Below are 26406 nucleotides of genomic sequence, written 5' to 3' on the forward strand. Positions count from 1 at the left end.
TCAATAAAACTAAAAGCTGGTTCTTTGAGAACATAAACAAAATTGATAAACCATTAGCCAGACTTATCAAGAAAAAAAGGGAGAAGACTCAAATCAATAGAATTAAAAATGAAAAAGGAGAAGTAACAACTGACACTGCAGAAATACAAAGGATGATGAGAGATTACTACAAGCAACTGTATGCCAATAAAACCAACAACCTGGAATAAATGGACAAATTCTTAGAAATGCACAACCAGTCGAGACTGAACCAGGAAGAACTAGAAAATATGAACAGACCAGTCACAAGCAGTGAAATTGAAACTGTGATTAATAATCCTCCAAGCAACAAAAGCCCAGGACCAGATGGCTTCACAGGCGAATACTATCAAACATTTACAGAAGAGCTAACATCTATCCTTTTCAAAATCTTGCAAAATATTGCAGAGGGAGGAACACTCCCAAATTCATTCTACGAGGCCACCATCACCCTGATACCAAAACTAGACAAAGATGTCACAAGGAAAGAAAACTACATGTCAATATCACTGATGAACCTAGATGCAAAAATCCTCAACAAAATACTAGCAAACAGAATCCAACAGCACATTAAAAGGAACATACACTATGATCAAGTGTGGTTTATCCCAGGAATGCAAGGATTCTTCAATATATGCAAATCAATCAATGTGGTACACCATATTAACAAATTGAAGGGGAAAAAACGTATGATCATTTCAATACATGCAGAGAAAGCATTCGACAAAATTCAACACCGATTTATGATAAAAACCCTGCAGAAAGTAGGCATAGAGGGAACTTTCCACAACATAATAAAGGCCATACATGACAAACCCACAGCCAACATCGTCCTCAATGGTGAAAAATTGAAACCATTTCCACTAAGATCAGGAACAAGACAAGGTTGCCCACTCTCACCACTTCTTTTCAACATAGTTTTGGAAGTTTTAGCCACATCAATTAGAGAAGAATAAGAAATAAAAGGAATCCAAATTGGAAATGAAGAGTTAAAGCTGTCACTGTTTGCAGATGATAGTATACACTGAGAATCCTAAACATGCTGCCAGAAAACTATTAGAGCTAATCAATGAATTTGTAAAGTAGCAGGATACAAAATTAATGCACAGAAATCTCTTGAATTGCTATACGCTAATGAAGAAAAATCTGAATGTGAAGTTAAGAAAACACTCCCATTTACCATTGCAACAAAAAGAATAATATATCTAGGAATAAACCTACCTAAGGAGACAAAAGACCTGTATGCAGAAAATTATAAGACACTGATGAAAGAAATTAAAGATGATACAAATAGATGGAGAGATATACCATGTTCTTGGATTGGAAATATCAACATTGTGAAAATGACTCTACTACCCAAAGCAATCTACAGTTTCATTGCAATCCCTATCAAAATACTACTGGCATTTTTCACAGAACTGGAAGAAAAAATTTCTCAATTTGTATGGAAACACAAAAGACCCCGAATAGCTAAAGCAATCTTGAGAAAGAAAAACGGAGCTTGAGGAATCAGGCTTCCTGACTTCAGACTATACTACAAAGCTACAGTAATCAAGACAGTATGGTACTGGCACAAAAACAGAAATATAGATTAATGGAACAGGATCGATAGCCCAGAGATAAACACACACACAAAATTCACCTTATCTTTGACAAAGGAGGCAAGAATATACAATGGAGAAAAGACAGCCTCTTCAATAAGTGTTGCTGGGAAAACTGGACAGGTACATGTAAAAGAATGAAGTTAGAACAGTCCCTAATACCATACACAAAAATAAACTCAAAATGGATTAAAGATCTAAATGTAAGGCCAGATACCATCAAACTCTTAGAGGAAAACACAGGCAGAATACTTTATGACATAAATCACAGCAAGATTCCTTTTGACCCACCTCCTAGAGAAATGGAAATTAAAACAAAAATAAACAAATGGGACCCAATGAACTTAAAAGCTTTTGCACAGCAAAGGAAACCATAAACAAGACAAAAAGACAACACTCAGAATCGGAGAAAATATTTGCAAGACATGGAAGCAACCGAAGTGTCCATCAATAGTTGAAGGGATAAAGAAGACATGACACATATATACAGTGGAATATTGCTCAGCCATAAAAAGGAACAAAACTGAGTCCTTTGCAGTGAGATGGATGGACCTTGAGACTGTCATACAGAGTGAAGTAAGAGAGAAATAAATGCCATATGCTAACACATATATATGGAACTTAAAAAGAAAAAAAAAAGGTGATGAAGAACCTTGGGGCAAGATGGGAATAAAGATGCAGACCTACTAGAGAATGGACTTGAGGATACGGGGAGGCAGAAGGGTAAGCTGGGACAAAGTGGGAGAGTGGCATGGACATATATACACTACCAGATGTAAAATAGATAGCTAGTGGGAAGCAGCCACATAGCACATGGAGATCAGCTCGGCACTTTGTGACCACCTAGAGGTGTGGGACAGGGAGGGTGGGAGGGAGGGAGATGCAAGAGGGAAGAGATATGGGGACATATGTATATGTATAACTGATTCACTTTGTTATAAAGCAGAAATTAACACACCATTGTAAAGCAATTATACTCCAATAAAAATGTAAAAAAAAAGTAATAATAATAAAAAAGGAGGGCAATCAAACAAATAAAGAAATCCACCAATGATAACAAGTGCTAAAAACTATGCTAAGATAAACATAAAAATCAGAAACACATCTTTCATAGACAGCAAACCCCAAGTCCACAGTTGTTCCCAAAGTCCATGGCCTCAATTTTGGAATGATTCATTGTCTATTCATGTATTCCACAGATGCAGGGTACATCAAGTTGTTTGTGGGGATTTAATCTGCGGCTCCTGAGGCTTCATGGAGGAATTTCCCTTTCTCTTCTTTGTTCGCACAGCTCCTGGGGTTCAGCTTTGGTTTTGGCCCCACCTTTGCATGTAGGTTGCCCTCAGACATCTCTTCCCACCCAGACAGGATGGGGTTAAAGCAGCAGCTGATTAGGGGGCTGTGGCTCACTCAGGCCGGCGGGGGAGGGAAGTGTACTGTAGTTATAATTGGAATGTGGGGTGAGCCTGTGGCGGCAGAGGCCAGTGTGACGTTGCAACAACTTGAGGCATGCTGTGTGTTCTCCCGGGGATGTTGTCCCTGGATCATGGGACACTGACAGTGGTGGGCTGCACAGGCTTCCGGGGTGGGGGGTGGATATGGATAGTGACCTGTGCTTGCATACAGGATTCTTGGTGGCTGCAGCCACAGCCTTAGCGTTTCATGCTCATCTCTGGTGTCCGAGCTGATAGCCACGGCTCACGCCCATCTCTGAAGTTTGTTTAGGCGGTGATCTGCCTTCTGTGGGCAGACAGGGAAGGAATCCCCTCTCCTTGCACACCCGGAAACAATGGTCTTTTTCATCTTAGGCAGATCCAGACATTTTTCTGGACTCCCGGCTAGCTGTGGCTCACTAGCTCCCTTCAGGCTGTGTTCACGCAGCCAACCCCAGTCCTCTTCCTGGGATCTGACCTCTGAAACCTGAGCCTCAGCTCCCAGCCCCCACCCGCTCTATAGGTGAGCAGACAAGTGTCTCAGGCTGGTGAGTGCTGGTCGTCACTGATCTTCTGTGAGGGAATCTCTGTACTTTGCCCTCTGCACCCCTGTTGCTGCACTTTCCTCTGTGGCTCTGAAGCTTACCTCCTATCCACCCCTGTCCCCACCAGTGAAGGGGCTTCCTAGTGTGTGGAAACTTTTCCTCCTTCACAGCTCCCTCCAACTGGTGCAGGTCCCATCCCTATTCTTTTGTCTCTGTTTTTTCTTTTTTCTTTTGCCCTACCCAGGTATGTGGGGATATTCTTGCCCTTTTGGAAGTCTGAGGTCTTCTTACTCCTCCGCCATCTTGAAGGTCCTCCCCATATTGACTTTTTAAAAACTCCTTTTGAAAGTAGAAAATATCTGAAAATGATCATTTTTTTCCCCAATAGTCATTTGAGACTATTTGAGTCATTTGAGACCACACAAAGCACACAATTGCACCAGGCAGAAAGTATTCAGGTGGATCAATACACCTGGCCAGATCCAGGATGTATGGTCTGGTTGATGCAATTCCCTTCAAAAATCATACTAACCTTTCAGTGATTCATACTCACTTCTTAGTACTTGATAGCTAGAAGACAATAAATTATCCCTAAATTTTCAGTGAGTCATAAAACCAAGGTCTTGGACTTTAGATCTGCATTTATCCCTGATGTGCATTTATTTCCTATTTTATTAAGAAATAATAAAATAGTGAATTCCTAAGGTTGCTGTTTTTATAACATGCTTGATATAAATCATCTGGAATATTTTAATATTTTAATATTTAATATTTAATATTTAATATTCTTTTAGTGAAAGGTTAGAACAATTCAGTGTTGTAAGAGATATATGGATATCATTTTTAGAAACTCCTACTTATCCTTTTTGATTTCATCTTAAATGTTATGTCATTCTGGAAGCATTTCCTGGCCCCTAAATTAGGTCATGTTCCCTAGCTATGAAAATCTATACCTTCCTATAATAATACTCATCACATCCTATTGTAGATCCTAGTTATATTTGCCTATATTTCCTTCTAGTCTGTCTTCTTGTCTGTAATATTCACCACTTTATCTACAAACACTCCCTCAGGGCCCAGCACATAGTTAGTGATCAAGTTAAAAATAAAAGGTGCTTTTGCTTTTAACCATTGACTATTTTTAAAATTCCTTTAGTAAATTTTATTTATATACTATCCATTCCAGAAAAGGATTTGAGGTGGTTCTGAGCACTGTTAGGTGCTCTTTTATCTACCTCCATCATCTTGCCCTCTTTTCTTTTTTCTTTCTCCTTTTAGACCAGGAGGTGTAAATTGGCTTCACTTTTACTAGCTCTGTGGCCTTGAACAAGTTACTTAATCTTTCTCAAGTCTTCTGATATGCAAAATTGGAATAAAGGTACTTATATCACAGAGTTTTGAGGAAGGTTAAATGGAATGAAATAGTGTATGTAAAGATATTGCCCATGATAGATATTCAATAAATGTTACTTCTCTTACTCCAGGCTGAGAAAAGAAATGGACTTAAACAGAGATTATATGCTACATTCATCATTATGTAATGGCTCACGTACCAGAAAACTAGTATGGCAGATACTAGGGTTCAGGACTTTTGCTGTGTGCTTAAATAAGCCTACCAGATAATACTTTCTGCTCTAGTGGTAGGAAATCTCATGAAAAAAAGTCATCCATTAGCTCATAACCTCACTAGCAAAAGCAACTCTACTTCCCAAAGTGCACCAAACACTAGAGTTGGAGTATTACAGTGTGGTGAGTACTGTAGGTCTGGCATAGAACTTCTGGACTTCAGCTGTGGTATTTAAACCTTTTTACAACTTAATTTTTTCATCTGTAAAATGGAGCTAATAACAGCACCACCTCATATGGCTATTGTGAAGACTGAGTTACATATGTGTGGGTTTAACACAACACTTGCACATAGCAAAGGCTCAATAAAGATTAACTTTTAAAAATAAAGTATATAATAAAAATTTATTTTTTGCATTCTGATGTAGGATTTATTTTTCAAAGTTCTCATGCATTCACTAATGGAAAAGGAAAAATACCTCTCCAGTCAATGAATTCTAGAATTGGTTTTTGGTCACAAGGAAAAATCACTGATCAAAAAGTAACATACAATTATGTGTGCTAGCTATGAAATAACAGTGAAAAATTGTTTTTGTCATTATGAATATAGAGGTTTTATAGGAATTGATAGTGATACATATACTACCACTAGTAAAAAATACAACTTTTCATGACAAATATGAAAAAACAAACCAGCTCAGACTATTACTATGTGTATATTCCCAAAGAGCATAATTTTTTACTTTTACATATGGTTAAAAATAGTTAAAGAATATTCTTTCCTGCTTTTAAATGATATTGACTATCGAACTACTTTGCCCAGTTCTTTTTCTCTAAAGTACTTCCATACACTATTGAATTGGCAATACTGCATGGGTTGATAGATCTCTTAAAATAGATCTCTCTTTTCTGTCGGGGACCAGAGAATGGAAGAGTCTGTCACTTTTCATAAATAATCCTTAGAAATTTTTCTCCTTCACAGCTAGTGAGAGAGAATACTTATATTAAGAAATTATTTAAGAATAGACAATAATCTCTCCTAACATTAGAAAAATTATGTTCATGTTTCTTGACTGGAGTATAGTTTTCTCTACATGCAAACCTAAGAGACAACACAGATGCAAGACCTCAAGGTCATAATCCTGTGCTTATGGGACTGCACAGAAGACCTGCATAATATCTGTGCTCAACAGCCCTCTGCCCTCACCTTCGTGCCAAAACCTATCACTTTAAAATTCTGGGTGCCTGATAAATTAACACAGACCACATCCCTGTCTTTGGAGTAATAAGAGCACTGAACATGTAGTATAGCTAGGAATTGTGTCTACATCTATAGGATTCTAATCACAACAGCCATTATTAAACTTTTCTGAGAAAAAGCTCCCTCTATGAAAATTTCCTTTGTGCTGTGAGTTTGGACAGATGAACAGGAGCTGACATGCAGGTGAGTCTCACCTTCTATCACACAAGCAGTGCCTATAGAATAAGTACATGATACAGAGATGGAAGGTATTTCATATCCTTGTTTCATGTAAATGTGACTGATCCTACAAGATCTATACAATATATAATATATTTAAGGTATTAAGAAAAAAGTGATTTTCTGTAGATACCCAAGATTTTAAAATCCAAATTTCCGCTAAATGTAAATGCAAACATCCAATTTCCCAAAGCAGTATGTGCTATAAATATTTGCCTCAAAATAAAATAAAATAATAAAGCATGGTATGTGCTGCTTTTCAGTTAGTTAATTTATACATTAATTTCTTTTTTGCTGCATATAATGAACCTATTAGGATCACTGTCCATTTTCTTTCAGTCTCCATCAATTGCCACCCTTCTGGATGGGTATATTTTCCCCACGAGCATAAACGTTCACTTTTCTCTAAACATCAATTTTTTTCTTTGGAAAATGATTTCTGAGCATCTTGTCCCTGGGCTATATGCTGAAAATACAATAATTAATAGGACCAAGTTTCAGCTCAGGTGTACCCTTCAGCCTAGTTGATGATACAATTTGAATGTTACCCTTCTCTGCCAGTCATATTCATTCAATTATTCAATAACTCATTGATTTATACATGCATAAAAATTTCACTTTTCACATATTACATAACAGGTTCTTTCAGAAAACCCCTGTGAAGTAGGCATTAGTTTTCCACAAATCACAATTTAGAAAATCCTACTTAGCCACACATAATGAAATATGCCCATGTATTGTTTTTTTTTAATTTTCACTGAGATAGTAACTAATTTTGAAGAAATTAAATTATGTTTTCAAAGTACATATTTCTAAAATTTTGACCTAGGGAAAGTACTTACAGGTTTAGTATTCCCTTCAATAACTTCTTCTAGAGGTTCAAGTTTAAGATCCTTTGGTTAGAGTAAGAAATGGGTAGAAAACAAGAAATTAGTTAATTAAACAAAACATCATATATTTGAATGGTAGCACTTTTGGGCTAACATTAAACCGAAGGAACTTCATGATCTGAATGGAGATGAAATAATTCTGATTTTTTAAAGTGGGCTCTTCCAATAAAGATTCTTTTACCCATTATAACAATTGTAAGGAGCTATCTCAGATGTGTTCAATTTTTTATTAATTTGAGTGTACATCACTGATGCCATTAAAAGAGAACAAAGTGGAGAGAAGATTCATTAAAGCAGAGAGGGAAAGGATAGAAACAGTAAAAAGGAAAAGTTAGGATGACTAGGCTGATTTCTTTTCCTGTGGTTATATGGCAATATACTTGAGATATCATGATAGACATTTACACTCTAGTGCTAATTTTGCTTTGCTAAGAAGTGAAATAAAAAGCAAATGAAACCACTATTGATATTTGTTAAAAATTAAGGGTTACCAAAAAGACCTCAGAGTTTTCTGCAGTGATCAATGTATAATGCTAATGGCTCCACTGAAACCAAGACTGTAATATCTGAGGACTTCATTCTAAGAATATATATCCTAGAGAGTGACATCACCAAAATGGTGACATAGGTTGTTCCTGGCTTTGCTCCCCCTCACAAGAACAACAACTAACAACTATTGAGAACAAGACACCTCTGAGGGAATCCTAGAACAAGGCTGAAGCAACCTCCTGTACCACAGAGACCAAGACAAACTTCATTAGAAGGTAAGAGAGGTGGTTATACATTGACAGCATTGCCCCATCACCAGGCCAGCACAGCATCACCTGGACAGATCTTCCCTGAGCCTCTGGTTCCCTCAGTGGGAAAAGAGATCCCAGGAGAGACAACTAGCCCGATCCAGTATTTTGGGTCATTTTGTGAAAGCCCCTACTCTGATCTTGTACCACAAAGATGGGAAATCTGTGGGGCTCAACCACAGGAAATCTGACTGTGACAGAGAAGAGGGGGAGGGGCTCGCAACAACCAGCACATAGATCTTGGCAGACCAAGCTCATACTGCAGTGCCCAAGTAGTAATCCCAGCCAGCAGCTTTGCTCATCTGCAGAACCAAGCTGGGAACTTGGGGGAGAGCAGATCTGCCTGATTCGGATCTTCAAAGGAGTTTTGTTGGCCCTAGAGCCCAGTTTGCCCACGCCCAAGCAAGGAGCTGAATCATATTCCCACCCACTATGGTGAGTGTCTTCCAGGCCGATCTTACCAGAGGAGCTGGCAATAACTTCTGGAAGTAGTGTGGCCCAGTGGTGCTCAAGCCAAGAGGTGGGTGAGCAAAGCTGATTACCCACGAAGCAAAACCAGTAGCAGGTGTGGAATGTTCCCGTGCTATGCACAAACAGATGGATTAATTCATAGCCAAAACTGAGGGTAGGTCCTGGCATCTCCTTATCTGGGACCTTATTTGGGAAACTGAGAATAGCCTGGAGCTAAACCTCCCCCTCTTGCCTAGGCAGGGGAGGTGAGACACAGCCCCACCTGCTATGGAGAATGTCTTCTGACCCCATCTCACCAGAAGGGCTGGTGACAACTCCTGGAAGTTGTGCATCCCAGTGGCACTTGAGCTGAGAAGCAGGCAAAGCCAATAGTTTGCAGAGCAAAGCCAGCAGCCATGTTCAGTCAGGGAACATGGGGTGTGGGTCGGCTTGAGTTAAAACAACAAAGAGCTTCACCAGCTTTAGAGCTGCTTGTCCTGCTACATGCAGGCAATTATTCTAATTCATAGCCCTGTTCATTGGTACAGTCTCCAATGTGTCCAAGCAAGGAACCTAACTAGAGCACACAGGAAGCTACACAGCTCATTCAACACCCCTACATGCAGTGGTACTTGAACAGAGAGCACAGACCATGGCTTCCCCCAACTGCAGAGCAAAACCAGTGGCCTCACCTGACCAGGGAAGTCAGTGCACACTATGGACTGGCTTGGGTCCCCAAACAATGAGCTGTATAGGCCCTGGGTCCTGTACTGCTGCCATGCCAGGGCACAGAAGTCCCATTTACTACTGTATATAGTAACCAGTCCCAACCATCTAGTAAGTCTGACCAGAGAATCCAGGCAACCATGGAGCCCATCCTACAGCCTCACTTGTGTAGGGAACCAAGCCAGTAGTACTATCCAACAGTTCTCAGCCAATGGCACAACCCCTATCCCTATCCTCAGAGCTGAAACAATTGCCCTGCCCCCAATAAAGCATAATAGCAGGCCCCACCTGCTCAAAAACATTACCAGCAGACATACCCCAAAACCCAAACTGAGCTACTGAAGAACTGTCTCTGCCAAAGCCAACCTGTAGAGTCTGGAAGGGGAGCCTAATTACTCAAATGCACAAATATCAATGTAAGGAATCAAAGATTATGAAAAGTCAGGTAAATATGACATCACCAAAGGAAATTAATAAAACTTCAATAACTGGCCTTAAAATGAACACCTATGAAATGCCAGAGAAAGAATTCAATAAGATCCTCTTAAGGAAATTCCTCTTAAGGAACTGCAAGAAAAAACAGACAGCTACACAAAATCAGAAAAACAAAGCACGAATATAATGAGAAGTTTGACAAGGAAATAGCAGCCATCAAAAACAAACCAAAATAAACAAAACTCCTAGAGATGAAAAATACAATAACTGAACTGAAAAATTCAATAGAGAATTTCAAAAGTAGACTCAACCATGCAGAAGAATCAGTGACCTGGAGGATACAACACTGGAAGTTACCCAGGAAGAGGAGCAAAAATAAAAAAGAATGAAAAAGAGTAAAGGAAACCTATGGGAATTTGGGAGACACTGAAAGGGAAAAAGTATTCACATCATGGGAATTCCAGAAGAAGAGAAAGAGAAAGAGACAGAATGCCTATTTAAAGGAATAATGTCTGAAAACTTTCCAAATTTTGGGAGAGATATGAACATCCAGATCCATGAGGCCCAAAGGACCTCAAATAGATTGAATCTAAATAGGGCTACTCTGAGACACATTAATTAAATTGTCAAAAGTCAAAGACAAAAGAACTGTAAGGGCAGCAAGAGAAAAGAGAGAAGCCACATACAAGGGAACCCCCATAAGATTATCAGCAGAACTTTTCTGACCAGGAGAGAATGGGATGACATACTAGAAATATTGAAAAAAAATAACTGTCGACTAAGAATTCTATACTTGGTGAAGTTTTCTTTCAGAAACAAAGGAAGGATAAAGACTTCACTGAACAATCAAAAGCTGAGGGAGTTTACCACCAGACCTGCCTTATAAGAAATGCTAAAGGCAGTTCTTTGAGTGGAAGTGAAAGAATGTTAATAACATCATAAAAAGGTAGTGTAAATCTCACTGGTAATAAGTATATAGTCATTATTTCTCCAATATGGTAATAGTGATGCATAATTCACTTAACTTTTGTTTAAAACTTGTAAAAGAGCATAGCAAAAATAACCATAACTGTAGTAATCTGTTGTCAGTTACATAATATGAAAACATATACATTATAACAGCAATAACCTAAAAAGTGAGGTGGAGGTAAAAGTGTAAAGTTTACAAATTCTATTGAAGTTAAGTTGTTATCAGTTTAAAATAGGGTGTTATATTTTATGTAAGCCTCACGGTAACCACAAGTGAAAATCTTGTATAAATTACATAAAAGAACATGATAAAGAAGTCAAAGCATACTGATACCAAAAGACATCAAACACACACACAAAAAGACAACAGCATGAGAAACAAGGCACAGTAATCTACAAAACAACCAGAAAACAATTAACAAAATGGCAATAGTAAGTCCTTACCTATCAATAACTACTTTAAACATAAGTGAATTAAATTCTCCAATGAAAAGAGATAGAATGGACCACGCTGAGCCTAAACCCTGCCCCCCAAAACCCCAAGACCTTTTCAGCTGTGTGGATTCTGAGACTAGCCTCCACTCCCACCTAAACCCCACCCTGCCTAAGCCCCACCCCTGCCTAAGCCCCACCCCCCTTGGTGGTGGTGTTTCATTTATATTTTTTTTTTCTAATATATTTTTCTATTTTTATTTTATTTTTTATTCTTTGTTATTGTTCTGCTCCTTTTTTTTTTCTTTTTTTGCTGCACTGCTTGTCTTACAGGATCTTGGTTCACAGGCCAGGGTTCAGGCCTGAGCTCCTGTGGTAGGACCACCGAGTCCAAACCACTGAACTGAAAGAGAACCTCAGACCCCAGGGAATATTAATCTGAGTGAAGTCTCTTGGAGATCCTCATCTCGGCACCAAGACCTGGCTCTACGCAACTGCCTGCAAACTCCAGTGTGGAAAGCACCAGGGAAAGCAACCTGTACGACAGGAACATAGCCCCACCCATCAAAAAAAATGAGATGACAAAAGTTATGTTACAGATGAAGGAGCAAGGGAAAAACCTAGAAGACGAGTGAACAGGATATAGACAACCTACCTGAAAAAGAATTCGCAGTAACGACAGTAAAGATGATCTAAAATCTCAGAAATATAATGGAGGCATGGATCAAGAAAATACAAGAAATGTTGAACAAAGACAGAGAAGAACTAAAAAGCAAGCAAACAGTGATGAACAACATAATAACTGAAATGAAAAATACACTAGAAGGGGGTTCCCCTGGTGGCGCAGTGGTTGAGAGTCCGCCTGCCGATGCAGGGGACACAGGTTCGTGCCCTGGTTTGGGAAGATACCACATGCCATGAAGCAGCTGGGCCCATGAGCCATGGCCACTGAGCCTGCGCATCCGGAGCCTGTGCTCCGCAATGGAAGAGGCCACAACAGTGAGAGGCCCGCGTACCGGTAAAAAAAAAAAAAAAATACACTAGAAGGAATCGATAGCAGAATAATTGAGGCAAAAGAATGAATAAGTGAGATGGAAGACAGAATGGTGGAAATAACTGCCAAGGAGCAGAATAAAGAAAAAAGAATGAAGAGAATTGACGACAGTCTCAGAGACTTCTGGAACAACATTAAATGCACCAACATTCAAATTATAGGAGTCCTTAAAGAAGAAGAGAAAGAGAAAGGATATGAGAAAATATTTGAAGAGATTATAAGCAAAAAACTTCCCTAACATGGAAAGGAAATAGCCACCCAAGTGCAGGAAGTGCAGAGAGTCCCAAACAGTATAAACCTTAAGAGAAACATACCAAGACACATATTAATTAAACTAACAAAAATTCAATGCAAAGAAAAAAATATTGAAAGCAGCAAGGGAAATGCAACAAATAATATACAAGGGAATCCCCATAAGGTTATCAGCAGATTTTTCAGGAGAAACGCTGCAGGCCAGAAGGGAGTGGCAGGATATATTTAAAGTTATGAAAGGGAAAAACGTACAACAAAAATTACTCTACCCAGTAAGGATCTTATTCAGGTTAAAAGGAGAAATCAAAAGCTTTACAAACAAGCAAAAGCTAAGAGAATTTAACACAACCAAACCAGCGTTACAACAAATGCTAAAGGAACTTCTCCAGTAGGAAACACAAGAGAAGGAAAATACATACAAAAACAAATCCAAACAATTAAGAAATTGGTAATAGGAGCATACATATCGATAATTACCTTAAATGTAAATGGATTAAATGCTCCAACCTAAAGACACAGACTAGCTGAATGGATACAAAAACAAGACCCGTGCTGTCTACAATAGACCCACTTTAGACCTAGGGACACATACATACTGAAAGTGAAGGGATAGAAAAAGATACTCCATGCAAATGGAAATCAAAAGAAGGCTGGAGTAGCAATACTCATGTCAGATAAAATAGATTTTAAAACAAAAACTGTTACTAGAGATAAGGAAGGACACTAGATAATGATCAAGGGATCAATCCAAGAAGAAGATATAAAAATTATAAACATTTATGCACCTAACATAGGAGCACCTCAATATATAAGGCAAAGGCTAACAGCCATAAAAGGGGAAATCAACAGTAACACAATAATAGTGGGGGACTTTAACACCCCACTTACACCAATGGACAGATCTTCCAGACAGAAAATAAGTAAGGAAACACAGAGTTTAAATGACACAGTAGACCAGATAGATTTAATTGATATTTATAGGACATTCCACCTGAAAGTGGCAGAATACACTTTCTTCTCAAGTGCACACTATTCTCCAGGATATATCACATATCAAGCCTTGGAAATTTTAAGAAAATTGAAATCATATCAAGCATCTTTTTCGACCACAATGCTATGAGGTTAGAAATCAATTACAGGAAAAAACAACAACAACAACTAAAAAACAAACACACAGAGGCTAAACATTGTGCTGCTAAATAACCAAGAAATCACTGAAGAAATCAAAGAGGAAATTAAAAAATAAACGGAAACAAATGACAATGAAAACACAACGATCCAAAAGCTATGGAATTCAGCAAAAGCAGTTCTAAGAGGGAAGTTTATAGCAATACAGTCCTACCTCAAGAAACAAGAAAAATCTCAAATAAACAATCTAACCTTACACCTAAAGCCACTAAAGAAAGAAGAACAAACAAAACTCAATGTTAGTAGACGGAAAAAAATCATAAAGATCACAGCAGGAATAAATGAAATAAAAATGAAGAAAACAATAGCAAAGATCAATAAAACTAAAAGTTACTTCTTTGAGAAAACGAAATTGATAAACCTATAGCCAGACTCAAAGAGACAAAAAGGGAGAGGACTCAAATCAATAAAATTAGAAATGAAAAAGGAGAAATTACAACAGACACTGCAGAAATACAAAGGATCATAAGAGATTAAAACAAGCAACTCTATGCCAATAAAATGGACAACCTGGAAGAAATGGACAAATTCTTGGAAAGGTACAACTTTCCAAGCCTGAACAAGGAAGAATTAGAAAATATAAACAAACAAATCACAAGTAATGAAGCTGAAACTATACTTAAAAACTTTTCAACAAACAAAAGTCCAGGACCAGATGGCTACATAGGCGAATTCTATCAAACATTGAGAGAAGAGTGATCAACTATCATTCCTAAACTATTCCAAAATAATTGCAGAGGGAGGAGCATGCCCAAACTTGTTCTACGAGGCCACCATCACCCTGATACCAAAACCAGACAAAGAGATCACACACAAAAAATTTACAGACCAATATCACTGATGAACATAGACACAAAAATCCTGAACAAGATACTAGCAAACAGAATCCAACAACATTTTAAAGCATCATACACCATGATCAAGTGGGATTTATCCCAGGAATGCAAGGATTCTTCAATGTACACAAATCAATGTGATACACCATATTAACAAATTAAAGAATGAAAACCATATGATCATTTCAATAGATGTAGAAAAAGCTTTTGAAAATATTCAATACTCATTTATGATAAAAACTCTCCAGGGGCTTCCCTGGTGGCGCAGTGGTTGAGAGTCCGCCTGCCGATGCAGGGGACACGGGTTCGTGCCCTGGCCCGGGAGGATCACGTGTGCCGTGGAGCGGCTGGGCCCGTGGGCCATGGCCGCTGGGCCTGCGTGTCGGGAGCCTGTGCTCCGCAACGGGAGAGGCCACAGCAGGGATTGGCCCGTGTACCGCAAAAAAAAACCACCAACAACAACAAAAAAAAACAAACTCTCCAGAAAGTGGGCATAGAGGGAACCTACCTCAACATAATAAAGGCCATAAATGACAAACCAACAGCCAACATTGTTCTCAATGGTGAAAAACTGAAATCATTTCCTCTAAGATCAGGAACAAAACAAGGATGTCCACTCTCACCACTCTTATTCAACATAGTTTTGGAAGTCTTAGCATGGCAATCAGAGAAGAAAAAGAAATAAAAGTAATATGAATTGGAAAAGAAGAAGTAAAACTGTCACTGTTTGCAGATAACATGATACTCTACATAGAAAATTTTAAAGATGCCACAAGAAAACTATTAGACTTAATCAATGAATTTGGTAAAGTGCAGGATACAAAATTGATGCACAGAAATCTCTTGCATTCCCATACATTAACAATGAAAAATCAGAAACAGAAATTAAGGAAACACTCCCACTTACCATCGCAACAAAAAGGATAAAATATCTAGGAATAAACCTACCCGAGGAGGCAAAAGACTTGTCAGAAAACTATGAAACACTGTTGGAAGAAATCAAAAAGGACACAAACAGATGGAGAAATATACCATGTTCTTAGATTGGAAGGATCAATATTGTGCAAGTAACTGTACTACCCAAAGCAATGTACAGATTCAATGCAATCCCTATCAAATTGCCAATGGCATTTTTCACAGAATAGAACATAAAATTTTACAACCTGTATGGAAACACAAAAGACCCTGAATAGCCAAACCAATCTTGAGAACAAAAAACGGAGCTGGAGGAATCAGCTCCCTGACTTCAGACTATACTACAAAGCTACAGTAATCAAGACAGTATGGTGCTGACACAGACATTCAAATATAGATGAATTCAAATATAGATAAATTTCTACAGGATAGAAAGCCCAGAGATAAATCAATGCACCTATGGTCACCTAATCTGTGACAAAGGAGGCAAGAATATACAATGGAGAAAAGAAAGTCTCTTCAATAAGTGGGGGGTGGGAAAACTGGACAGCTACATGTAAAAGAATGAAGTTAGAACAGTCCCTTACACCATACACAAAAATAAACTCAAAATGGATTAAAGACCTAAATATAAGACCAGACACTATAAAACTCTTAGAGGAAAACATAGGAAAAACACTCTCTGACTTAAACCACAGCAAGATCTTTTTTGACCCACCTCCTAGAGTAATGAAAATAAAAACAAAAATAAACAAATGGGACCTAACTGAACTTAAAAACTTTTGCACAGCAAAGACAATAAACAAGACAAAAAAACAACCCTCAGAATGGGAGAAAATATTTGCAAATGAAACAACAGACAAAGGATTAATCTCCAAAATATACAAACAGCTCATGGAGCTTGATATAAAAAAACCAAACAACCCAATCAAAAAATGGGCAGAAGACCTAAATAGACATTTAGCCAAAGAAGACATACAGTTGGCCAAGAGGCACGTGAAAAGATGCTCAACCTCACTAATTATTAGAGAACTGCAAATCAGTATTATAATGAGGTATCACCTCTCACTGGTTAGAATGGCCATCATCAATAAATCTACAAACAATAAATGTTGGAGATGGTGTGGAGAAAAGGGAACCCTCTTGCACTGTTGGTGGGAATGTAAATGGATACAGCCACTTTGGAGAACAGATGAATTGATAAAGAAGATGTGGTACATATATAAAATGGCATATTACTCAGCCATAAAAAGGAATGAAATTGGGTCATTTGTAGAGATATGGATGGACCTAGAGTCTGTCATAAAGGGTGAAGTAAGTCAGAAAGGGAAAAACAAATATCGTATATTAATGCATATATGTGGAATCTAGAAAAATGGTACAGATAAACTGGTTTGCAAGGCAGAAATAGAGACACAGATGTAGAGAACAAATGTATGGACACCAAGGGGGGAAAGGGGAAGGTGGGATGAGTTAGGAGATTAGAATTGACAAATATACTCTACCATGTGTAAAATAGATAGCTAGTGGGAACCTGCTTTATAGCACAGGGAGCTCAGGTTTTTGCCCTATGATGACATAGATGGGTGGGATGGGGTGGTGAGAGGCAGGTCCATGGGGGAGGGGATACGTGTATACATATAGCTGATTCACTTCATTGTACAGCAGAAACTAACACAACATTGTAAAGCGATTATAATCTGATAAAAAAGAAAAGACATTGAATGGCTGAATGGATTTAAAAAAACCCAAGATCTAATAATATGCTGCCTACAGGAGTCTTACTTTAGCCTTAAAAGCACATATAGACTGAGAGTTAAGGGATGGAAAGAGACATTTCAAGCAAATAATAACAACAGAAAGCAGAGGTAGCTATACTTAGACAAAATTGACTTTAAACGAAAAATGGTGAATAAAGACAAAGGGTGTCATTATATAATGATAAAAAGATCAATATATCAAGAAGATGTAAGAACTGTAAATATTTATGCACCCAACATTGGAGTACCTAAATATATAAAGCCAACTGACAGAGCTAAAAGGAGAAATAGACAGTAATACAATACTAGTTGGGGGCTTTATTACCCTACTTTTATTTTAATTATCTATTTATTTTATTGGAGTATAATTGCTTTACAATGTTGTATTAGTTTCTGCTTTACAATGAGGTGAATCAAGTATATGTATTCATACATGCCTTCTCTCTTGGACCTCCCTCCCACTCCTCCACTCCCAGTCCCACCTATCTAGGGCACCACAGAGCAAAGAGCTGAGCTCCCTGTGCTATACAGCTGGTTCCCACTAGCTATCTATTTTACACACGGTAGTGTATATATGTCATTCCTAATTTCCTAATTCATCCCACTCTCCCCTTCCCCCACCCCATGCCCACACATCCGTTCTCTATGTCTGTGTCTCTATTTCTGCCCTGCACATAGGTTCATCTGTATCATTTTTCTAGATTCCACATATATGCGTTTATATACAGTGTTTGTTTTTCTCTTTCTGACTTGTTTCACTCTGTATGACAGACTCTAGTTCCATCCACATCTCTACAAATGACCCAATTTTGTTCCTTTTTTATGGCTGAGTAATATTCCATTGTATATATGTACCACATCTTCTTTATCCATTCATCTGTCGATGGACATTTCATGCAGACAGAGAATCAGTAAGAAAACAACAGATTCAAACAACATTAAAGACTAAATGATCCTAATATTCATATATAGATCATTCTATCTCTCAATAGCAGAATATATATTTTTCTCAGGTGTACAACAAAATTCTAGAATGGACCATATGTTAAGCCACAAATCAAGTCTTAGCAATTAAAGAAGATTAAAATCATATCAAGTGGGCTTCCCTGGTGGCGCAGTGGTTGAGAGTCCGCTTGCCGATGCAGGGAACATGGGTTCGTGCCCCGGTCCGGGAAGATCCCACATGCCGCAGAGCAGCTGGGCCCATGAACCATGGCCACTGAGCCTGCGCGTCCGGAGCCTGTGCTCCGCAATGGGAGAGGCCACAACAGTGAGAGGCCTGCGTACCACAAAAAAAAAAAAAAAACATACCCAGTATCTTTTGTGACCACAATGGCATGAAAGTAGGAATCAATAAGAAGAAGAAAACTGAAAAATTCATGAAAACAAGGAAATTAAACAACATTGTCTTAAACAACCAATGGATCAAAGAAGAAGTTAAAGAGGAAGTAAAATTTTTGAGACAATAAAGTGAAAATGCAACACACCAGAACCTGTGGGATGCAGCAAAAGCAGTTCTAAGAGGGAGGTTCATAGCAATAAACACCTACTTAAGAAGTAAGAAAGATCCCAAATAAACAACCTAATTCTACAGCTTCAAAAACTAGAAAAAGAAGATCAGAGCACAAAGTTAACAGAAGAAAGAAAATAATAAAGATTAGAACAGAAATAAATGAAATAGAGAACAGAAAAACAATTGGAAAGATTATCCAAACTAAGAGTTAGTTCTTTGAAAAGATAAGAAAAATTGACAAACCCTTAGCTAGACTAACCAAGGGAAAAAGAGAAAGGACACAAATCAACAAAATTATAATTGAAAAAGCAGACATTATAACTGATACCACAGAATTCAAAGGATCATAACAGCCAACTATATGCTAACAAACTGGGCAACCTAGAATAAATGGAAAAATTCTTAGAAACATATCATTTACCAAGACTGAATTAGGAAGAAATATAAAATCTGAATAGACCATTTACTAGTAAAGGGATTGAATCAGTAATCAAAAACCTCCCAACAAACAAAAGTCCAGGACCAGATGGCTTCACTCGTGAATTTTACCAAACATTTAAAGAAGAATTAACACCAATGCTTCTCAAATTTTTCCAGAAATAGAAGAGGAGAGAGTACTCCCAAATTTATTTTATGAGGCCAGCATTATCGTGAGACTAAAACCAAAAAAGGACACTAGTAGAAATGACAGCTATAGGTCAGTACCCCTGATAATTATAGATGCAAAAATTTCAAGAAAATACTAGCAAACCAAATTCAGCAGCACATTAAAAGAATCATTTATCATGATCAAGTGGGATTTATCCCTGGGATGCAAGGATGGTTCAACATATGCAAATAAATCAGTGTGATACATCATCTTAACAGAAAGAAAAAAGTCATATAATCATCTCAATAGACACGGAAAAATCATTTGATAAAATGTAACATAAATTCATAATAAAAGCCCTTAACAAAAATTCATAAAAGGAACATATCTCAACATAATAAAAGTCATATATGACAAGCCCACAGCTTCCTCAACATCATACTAATGGTGAATGGGTGAAACTTTTCCTCTAAGAATCAGGAATAAGACAAGGGTGTCAATTCTCACCACTCCTATTCAAAATAGTACTAGAAATCCTACCTAGAGAAATCAGGCAAGAAAGAGAAATAAAAGTAAATGAAGAAGTAAAACCATCTCTATTTGCAGATGGCTTGGTTTTATAAACAAAAATCTTAAAGATGTAACAAAAAAAACTGTCAGATCTAATCAAGGAATTCAATAAAGTTTCAAAATATGAAATTAACATACAAAAATCAGTAGCATTTCTATATGCCTACAGTGAATTTTCTGAAAAAAAATAAAGAAATCAATCCTATTTACAACAGCATAAAAAAATACTTAGGAATACATTTAACTAAGCAAGTGAAATTTCTCTACTGTGAAGACTGAAAGACATTGATGAAAGAAATCAAAGAAAATACAAAAATACAAATAAGTAGAAGGGTATTCTGTATTCCTGAATTGGAAGAATTAATATTGTTAAAACGTCAATACTACCAAAAGCCATCTATAGATTCAATAAAATCCCTATCCATATTCCAATGGCATCTTTTACAGAGGTAGAAAAAACACTCTTAAAAGTTATATGAACCACAAAAAACGCTGAATAGCCAAAGAAATGCTGAGAAAGAAGAAAAGAGCAGGAGAGATCATACTTCCTGATTTCAAGTAATACTATAAAGCTAAAGCCATCAAACAGTATGCTACTAGCATAATAACACACAAAAGACTGACGGAATAGAATTGAGAGCCCAGAAATAAGACCAAGCATATACAATCCACTAATATTTAATAGGGAAGAAAACTCAGTGGAGAAAAGAAAGTCTTTTTAATAAATGATTCTGGGATAGTTGGATATTCACATGTAAAAGAATGAAATTGGACCCATATCTTACACCACTCACAAAATTAACTCAAAATGGACTAAGGATTTAAATGTAAGACCTGAAACCATGAAACTCCTAGAAGAAAACATAGTAATAAAGCTCCCTGACATGATTCTTGGTAATGATTTTTGGATATGTCACCTGAAGCACAAACAAATAAATAAAAAATAAACAAGTGGGATTACATCAAACTAAAAAGCTTCTGCACAGTAAACAACAACAACAGGAAAATAAATCAATAAAGTGAAAAGACAAACTTTGGAATGGGAACAAAATATTTGAAAACCATATATCTGATAAGGGTTAACGTTCAAAATACATAAAGAACTCATATAATTCAATAGCAAAAAAAAAAAAAAAAGTGGGCAAAGGACCTGAATAGACATTTCTCCAAAGAAGATATATGAAAGGTCAACATGTACATGAAAAGATGATCAACATCACTACTCATTAAGGAAAAGCAAAGTAAAACCACACTGAGATATCACTCATGTCTATTCGAATGACCATCATAAAAAAAAACAAGAGATAACATGATGGCAAGAATGTGGAAAAAGGGAATGCTTGTGCATTGTTGGTAGATTGTAAATTGGTGCATCCACTATGGAAAGCAGTATGGCTTTCTCACGTTCCTCAAAAAATTAAATACTGAACTACCATATGATCTAGCAATTCCATTTCTGAAGTATATTCAAAGGTAATGAAAACACTATGTCGAAAAGATATCTGCACCCCTATGTTCATACCAGCATTATTTATAGAGGCCAAGACATGGAAACAACCTAATTGTCCATCGATGGGTGAATGGATAAAGAACATGTGAGATATATATATATATATATATATATATATATATATACATACATATATAATGGAATATTATTCAGCCACAAAAAACAAGGAAATCCTACCATTTGTGACCACAGGGATGAGCCTTGAAGATATTTTGCTAAGAGAAATAAGACAGAGAAAGACAAATACTGTACTGTATGATTTAATTTATATGTGGAATCTAAAAAAAATAAAAACAAAAACCCCAAACTCATAGAAAAAGAGATCAGATTTTTGGTTATCAGAGGTAGAGAGTGGGAGGAGGGGAATAGGATGAAGATAGTCAAAAGGTACAAACTTCTTCCAGCTATAAGATAAATAAGTATTAATGATGTAATGTTACAACATGATGACTATAGTTAACACTGCTGTATGGCATGTAGGAAAGTTAAAAGAGTAAATCCTAAGAAGATAAACATTTTTCCCTTCTTTTTTTCTTCCTTTCCTTTTTATTGTACCTGTATGAGAAGATGGATGTTAACGAACGTATTGTGGTAATTATTTCAACTTATATGTAAATAAAGCCATCATGCTGTATGCTTTAAATTTAAATAGTGATGTATGTCAATTATTTCTCAAAACTGGAAAACAAGTGAGGATTATGCACAATAATTCCTTCAAATAGATAAGAAATAAATAGAAAGTTATAGAAATCCAGACTGCCTGAAATAGTATAAGCCTGTTAATAACAGAGCTACATAGCTCTAGCTATGCAGTTCTCTTGTGGGTGAACTTTATGCAAGTTATTTAACTTCTCTGCAATTCACTTTTACTATTTCCACTGCCTTATATTCTCTATCCCTAGGTTTTCCTCTAGTTGGCTCTTCCTTATTTTTGTAACTTCAACTCAAATATCACATCCTTAAAGTGACCTTCTCAGATTACTCACTTTAAGTATCCAACCCTCCATCTTCATCACATTGTCCTACATTTTCTTCATAGTACTTTACACTATCCGAAATTACTTCATTTCATGAATTTGTTTACTTGGGGTTTGTCTGTCTCTCCAGAGACCAAGGACCTTACCTGTTTTGATCACTGCTATATTCTCACTGTCAGAATAGTACCTTGCATAAAGTGGGTACTCAAAAAATGTTAGTTGAATAAACAAGTGGCTGAATGAATGCCCATTTAAATCCTAGCTCTTCTGTGAAGACAAACATATAATGCATATAGATGTGAATTGAATCTTTAAAAGTACTCTGCATATAGAAACTGTAACAATAGTGATCTCTTTGACTGCTGTTTCCCTAATAACAACTCAGGCACACTTCTCAGTTCTACTTTCTTTAATCTAAGGTAAAAAACTTAAAACAAGTTGTATGAGTGTGACATCCTTAATTATATCCCTTTAAATATGGATATCCTGTGATCTGATGGTACACTTAAGACTTCATGAAGATTAAAGGGACTTTGTTGTTGTTTTGTTTAAGCATTGAACACTGGTTTCTGCAGAGTTCAAGCAAAACATGAGATATAATCTCAATATATCCCATAAATACTCAGAGAGGCTGAAGTGGAAAAAAGGAATGTCTGAAGAGACTTGTAGAAATTTCAAAGGTTATTTTTCCCCCACATAAATGGTATTGGGCTTGGTTTACAGTGCAGGAAAGATTTATCATAGATACTTAGTGGTGAGAAAAGACAGTATGGCTTCCACTGTAAGTACATTCCCTTTTAATGTGGAGATCAAACCTAGTGCTAACAACTGAGAAGACAAGACAGCCATCAGTAAAATATAATATGCACTTAGCTTCTGTTTGTCAATTGGAAGTTTTTCCTCTAAAAACCTAATTCAGCATAGTACAGAACAAGTTGTAGAAAAAAACCCAACTTGCACTGCTTCTCCTTTCATTAAGACAGATCATGCTGAGCCCCACACAGCTGGAGCCCCATGTTTAAGACCATCACATTGTACTTTCAGCAAACCTCTCAGCCACTGTTCTCATAATGAAATGTTTTCATAGGAATGAAGGGAGAAAAAAGCCTAGAAAAGAAGGAGACATGACAATACTTTGATTTTAAGTTGGAAAAAAAGCCATGACCTGTGTTTGAGCTACCCCTTTAAAAAGAATGACATACATTTATGACACCAGAAGAAAGAGCTTTGCCAAGGACTTCCAAACCATTTTAAAAAGAGGTATTTGTATTCTTTAAATGAATCCAAACTTATTTAACAACTGAATCTTTATGTTTTAACAAGGTTTGGTTTTTAAATAGGGTCCTGCATTTCCAAGACTTCCACCATTGGAAAACTAATTTGTATGGCCACTATTTTTATTATCAAGCATTTTAATCTCAATTCACACATCAATTAATGAAATTAGAAAGGAGGAAAGTTGACTTGCTGCAAACTCTTAGTTTACGTTATTTGTCCCCATAAGTGGTCAATTTAAATTTAGTGAACAGTGATGTGGTGGCAGAGGGACTGGAACTCTCCAAAGTTGTTTCCTCTAGACGTGGTTCTTCTTTGTACAGAATCTCCATTTCAGAGACCTTACCCATCCTTAGGACATGAGGTTTCACCTCTGGGAGATGGCTCTCAAGATCTCAATCTGTTGTCCTGGCTTCTTAAATACTAATCTAACTGGATATTTCTACTTAGATGTCCTATTATATCTTGAAATTTAATAAACCAGTTCACCTCCTCACTTTACCTCACCAATTATCTCTCACTGTCTCTCCCTTGTCTGTTAGTGGTATAATTGTCTCAGACACTTGGGCTCAAATCCTCAGACTCCTATTTGAAACTACCCTTTTACACATCATACCCATTCAACGGTCCTGTTAATTTCACCTCAAGTCTTTCAAATCTGCCATTTTCTTTTTAGTCACTTAGTCCAGGCCCATCTTTTACTATACTTGATCCCAGTGGCTCAGGTATACAGCCTGCCCTTTAATGTCACTGTTATAGCTGGCTTTGGTAGCTCTGACTTTGAATCTTCTTGTTTGAATCCATTTCATATTCTTGCTGTCCAATTTTCTATCTAAAGGATCTTTTTTATTATGTCACTTATCTGTTGAAAAATAATAAATGCCTCCTGTTGTCTCCAAGATCAAGTCCAAATTCCTTAGTCTGTTATTTAAGGCCATCCATAATTCAGCCCCACCCTTTCATATAATCTTATTTGTCACTATGTCCCTAAATGGAAGACTCTAACCAGGTTGGTCTACTTAACCTTTGCTCATGCCATCACCTTACCTGAATGCCCTCTCCAACTGCTCTCTGTTTACTAAAAATTTATTTTCCCATAGCAAATACTTATTAGTTTGTTAGCTGACTAACATTTATTCTGATTTTAGTGACAATACAATTTCCTTCAGTGAATGATCTCATCTCATTTTAATACTTGACTGTTAACCAAGGTTTTCTCTCCTTCCTTATCTAAGAGACCTGCGTGCAACCGTAACAAGACAAACCAGACTCTCCCTCCTGGAAAGTGGAATCTTGAGCAGAATGTCCATAGACTGGAAATTGTTGAAACTCATTTATTACAGTGGAGACAACCTGAGAGACTGGTGAGTATTTCTTGCTTACCTACATCTCTAGACTTATCTTGTCTACTGACTTCCTAAGTCTAGATCTCTAGACTGTCTGTTGATTCGTGAACACTCCCATTTCCTTCTAGAGATTTCTTTTTTATTAAAGAGGTAATTTCTGTTACTTGCACTCAAAATTCCTAATTGTCATCATTTCTAAAGGCCCCTTAAGCCCTTCCTGACACAAGTGGTCCTTCCCAGCTTGCAGTGATCATTCCTTCAGGTTAGCAACTGTAAATTTTAGTATATGCGCCATTCCTTTGGCATGTCTCAGTCAGTCACTAAGTATTTACTGAGCATTAACAATGAGCTTGGTTTTGTGCAACTGCATACTTTTAAAAATCTGTTAACTCATTTTATGAGTATAGAATATTTTTACGGGTAGACTCTGGGTCCTTCAAAGTCAGAAACTCTCTCTCAAGCATAAAGGTTCCTTCTTTCGTGCTTGGCATGCACAGAAAACACATATTCTTACTGATTAACAAAAGCAGCTTCTTCCATTAAAGCTGCTTAAGAGGAATATAACTATAATATCAGGACTACTTGGTGTTAATTGAATTAGTCAATAAAAATACAATAACTGGAAACATAAAATATAGTTCTGAAGAACTCTTCATCATATCTTAACTTGCTTGCTAACTTGGTAGTTTTCATGCTAAAAATCATCAGTTAAGATGCTAATTTCTAGAAGTTGAGTGTACAATATCATCTTTTAGTGTACCACACAGCCATTTCCCTGAATCACTTTGAAACATTCCCAAGACATCAACCAGGTCATTCCCAAGAGCTGCCATTTGCATCATTCAAGCACACTGCTACCTTACATGATTGATAACCTAAAAGTCAGACAATGCAGTAGATTTATTTAACTTTAAACCCTATATACTATTTTAACTATAATTAGGGATTGGCATGGGGGGAATGAGAATTAACATTATATTTACTTTAACAAAAATCCCAAATAACTATCAAGCAGTATAATGGAGATCCTGGTTGCTATTCTATCCAGGCAGACATGAATATTGGGGGAATAAGGAATAATGAGTCATAATCTACTGAAAACTAAGAGGGAGAAGAAAGAAAAGGAAGTACTCACCTTCTTTTCCAGTCTATCAATTAATTTCTGGAGTCTGTTTATCTGGGTCATCCACTGGTTATCTTCTTCTAATAAGCCTTGAGGGGAAAACCATGAGGGCAATATATTAAACTCTAGACAGAGCAGGAATGCTTTGGTGTCTCA

General features: G+C 37.1%; 1 protein-coding gene across 2 annotated transcripts in view; it reads right to left on the bottom strand.

The window, feature by feature from the left end:
- NECAB1 (N-terminal EF-hand calcium binding protein 1) overlaps nt 1-26406 on the bottom strand; it is a 267113-nt gene that overhangs the window by 31178 nt on the left and 209529 nt on the right. Inside the window, exons 8-9 of one of the 2 annotated variants that reach the window (XM_067711803.1) lie at nt 26263-26339; nt 7486-7536 (exon numbers count right to left, since the gene is read on the bottom strand). In XM_067711803.1, the coding sequence (XP_067567904.1) occupies nt 7486-7536; nt 26263-26339 (128 nt within the window). The remainder of the gene's footprint in view (nt 1-7485; nt 7537-26262; nt 26340-26406) is intronic. The other variant, XM_067711804.1, reaches the window with a different exon arrangement.

The sequence above is a fragment of the Pseudorca crassidens genome, chromosome 17 (assembly GCF_039906515.1).
Source record: "Pseudorca crassidens isolate mPseCra1 chromosome 17, mPseCra1.hap1, whole genome shotgun sequence".
In the NCBI taxonomy this organism is placed as follows: Eukaryota; Metazoa; Chordata; class Mammalia; order Artiodactyla; family Delphinidae; genus Pseudorca; species Pseudorca crassidens.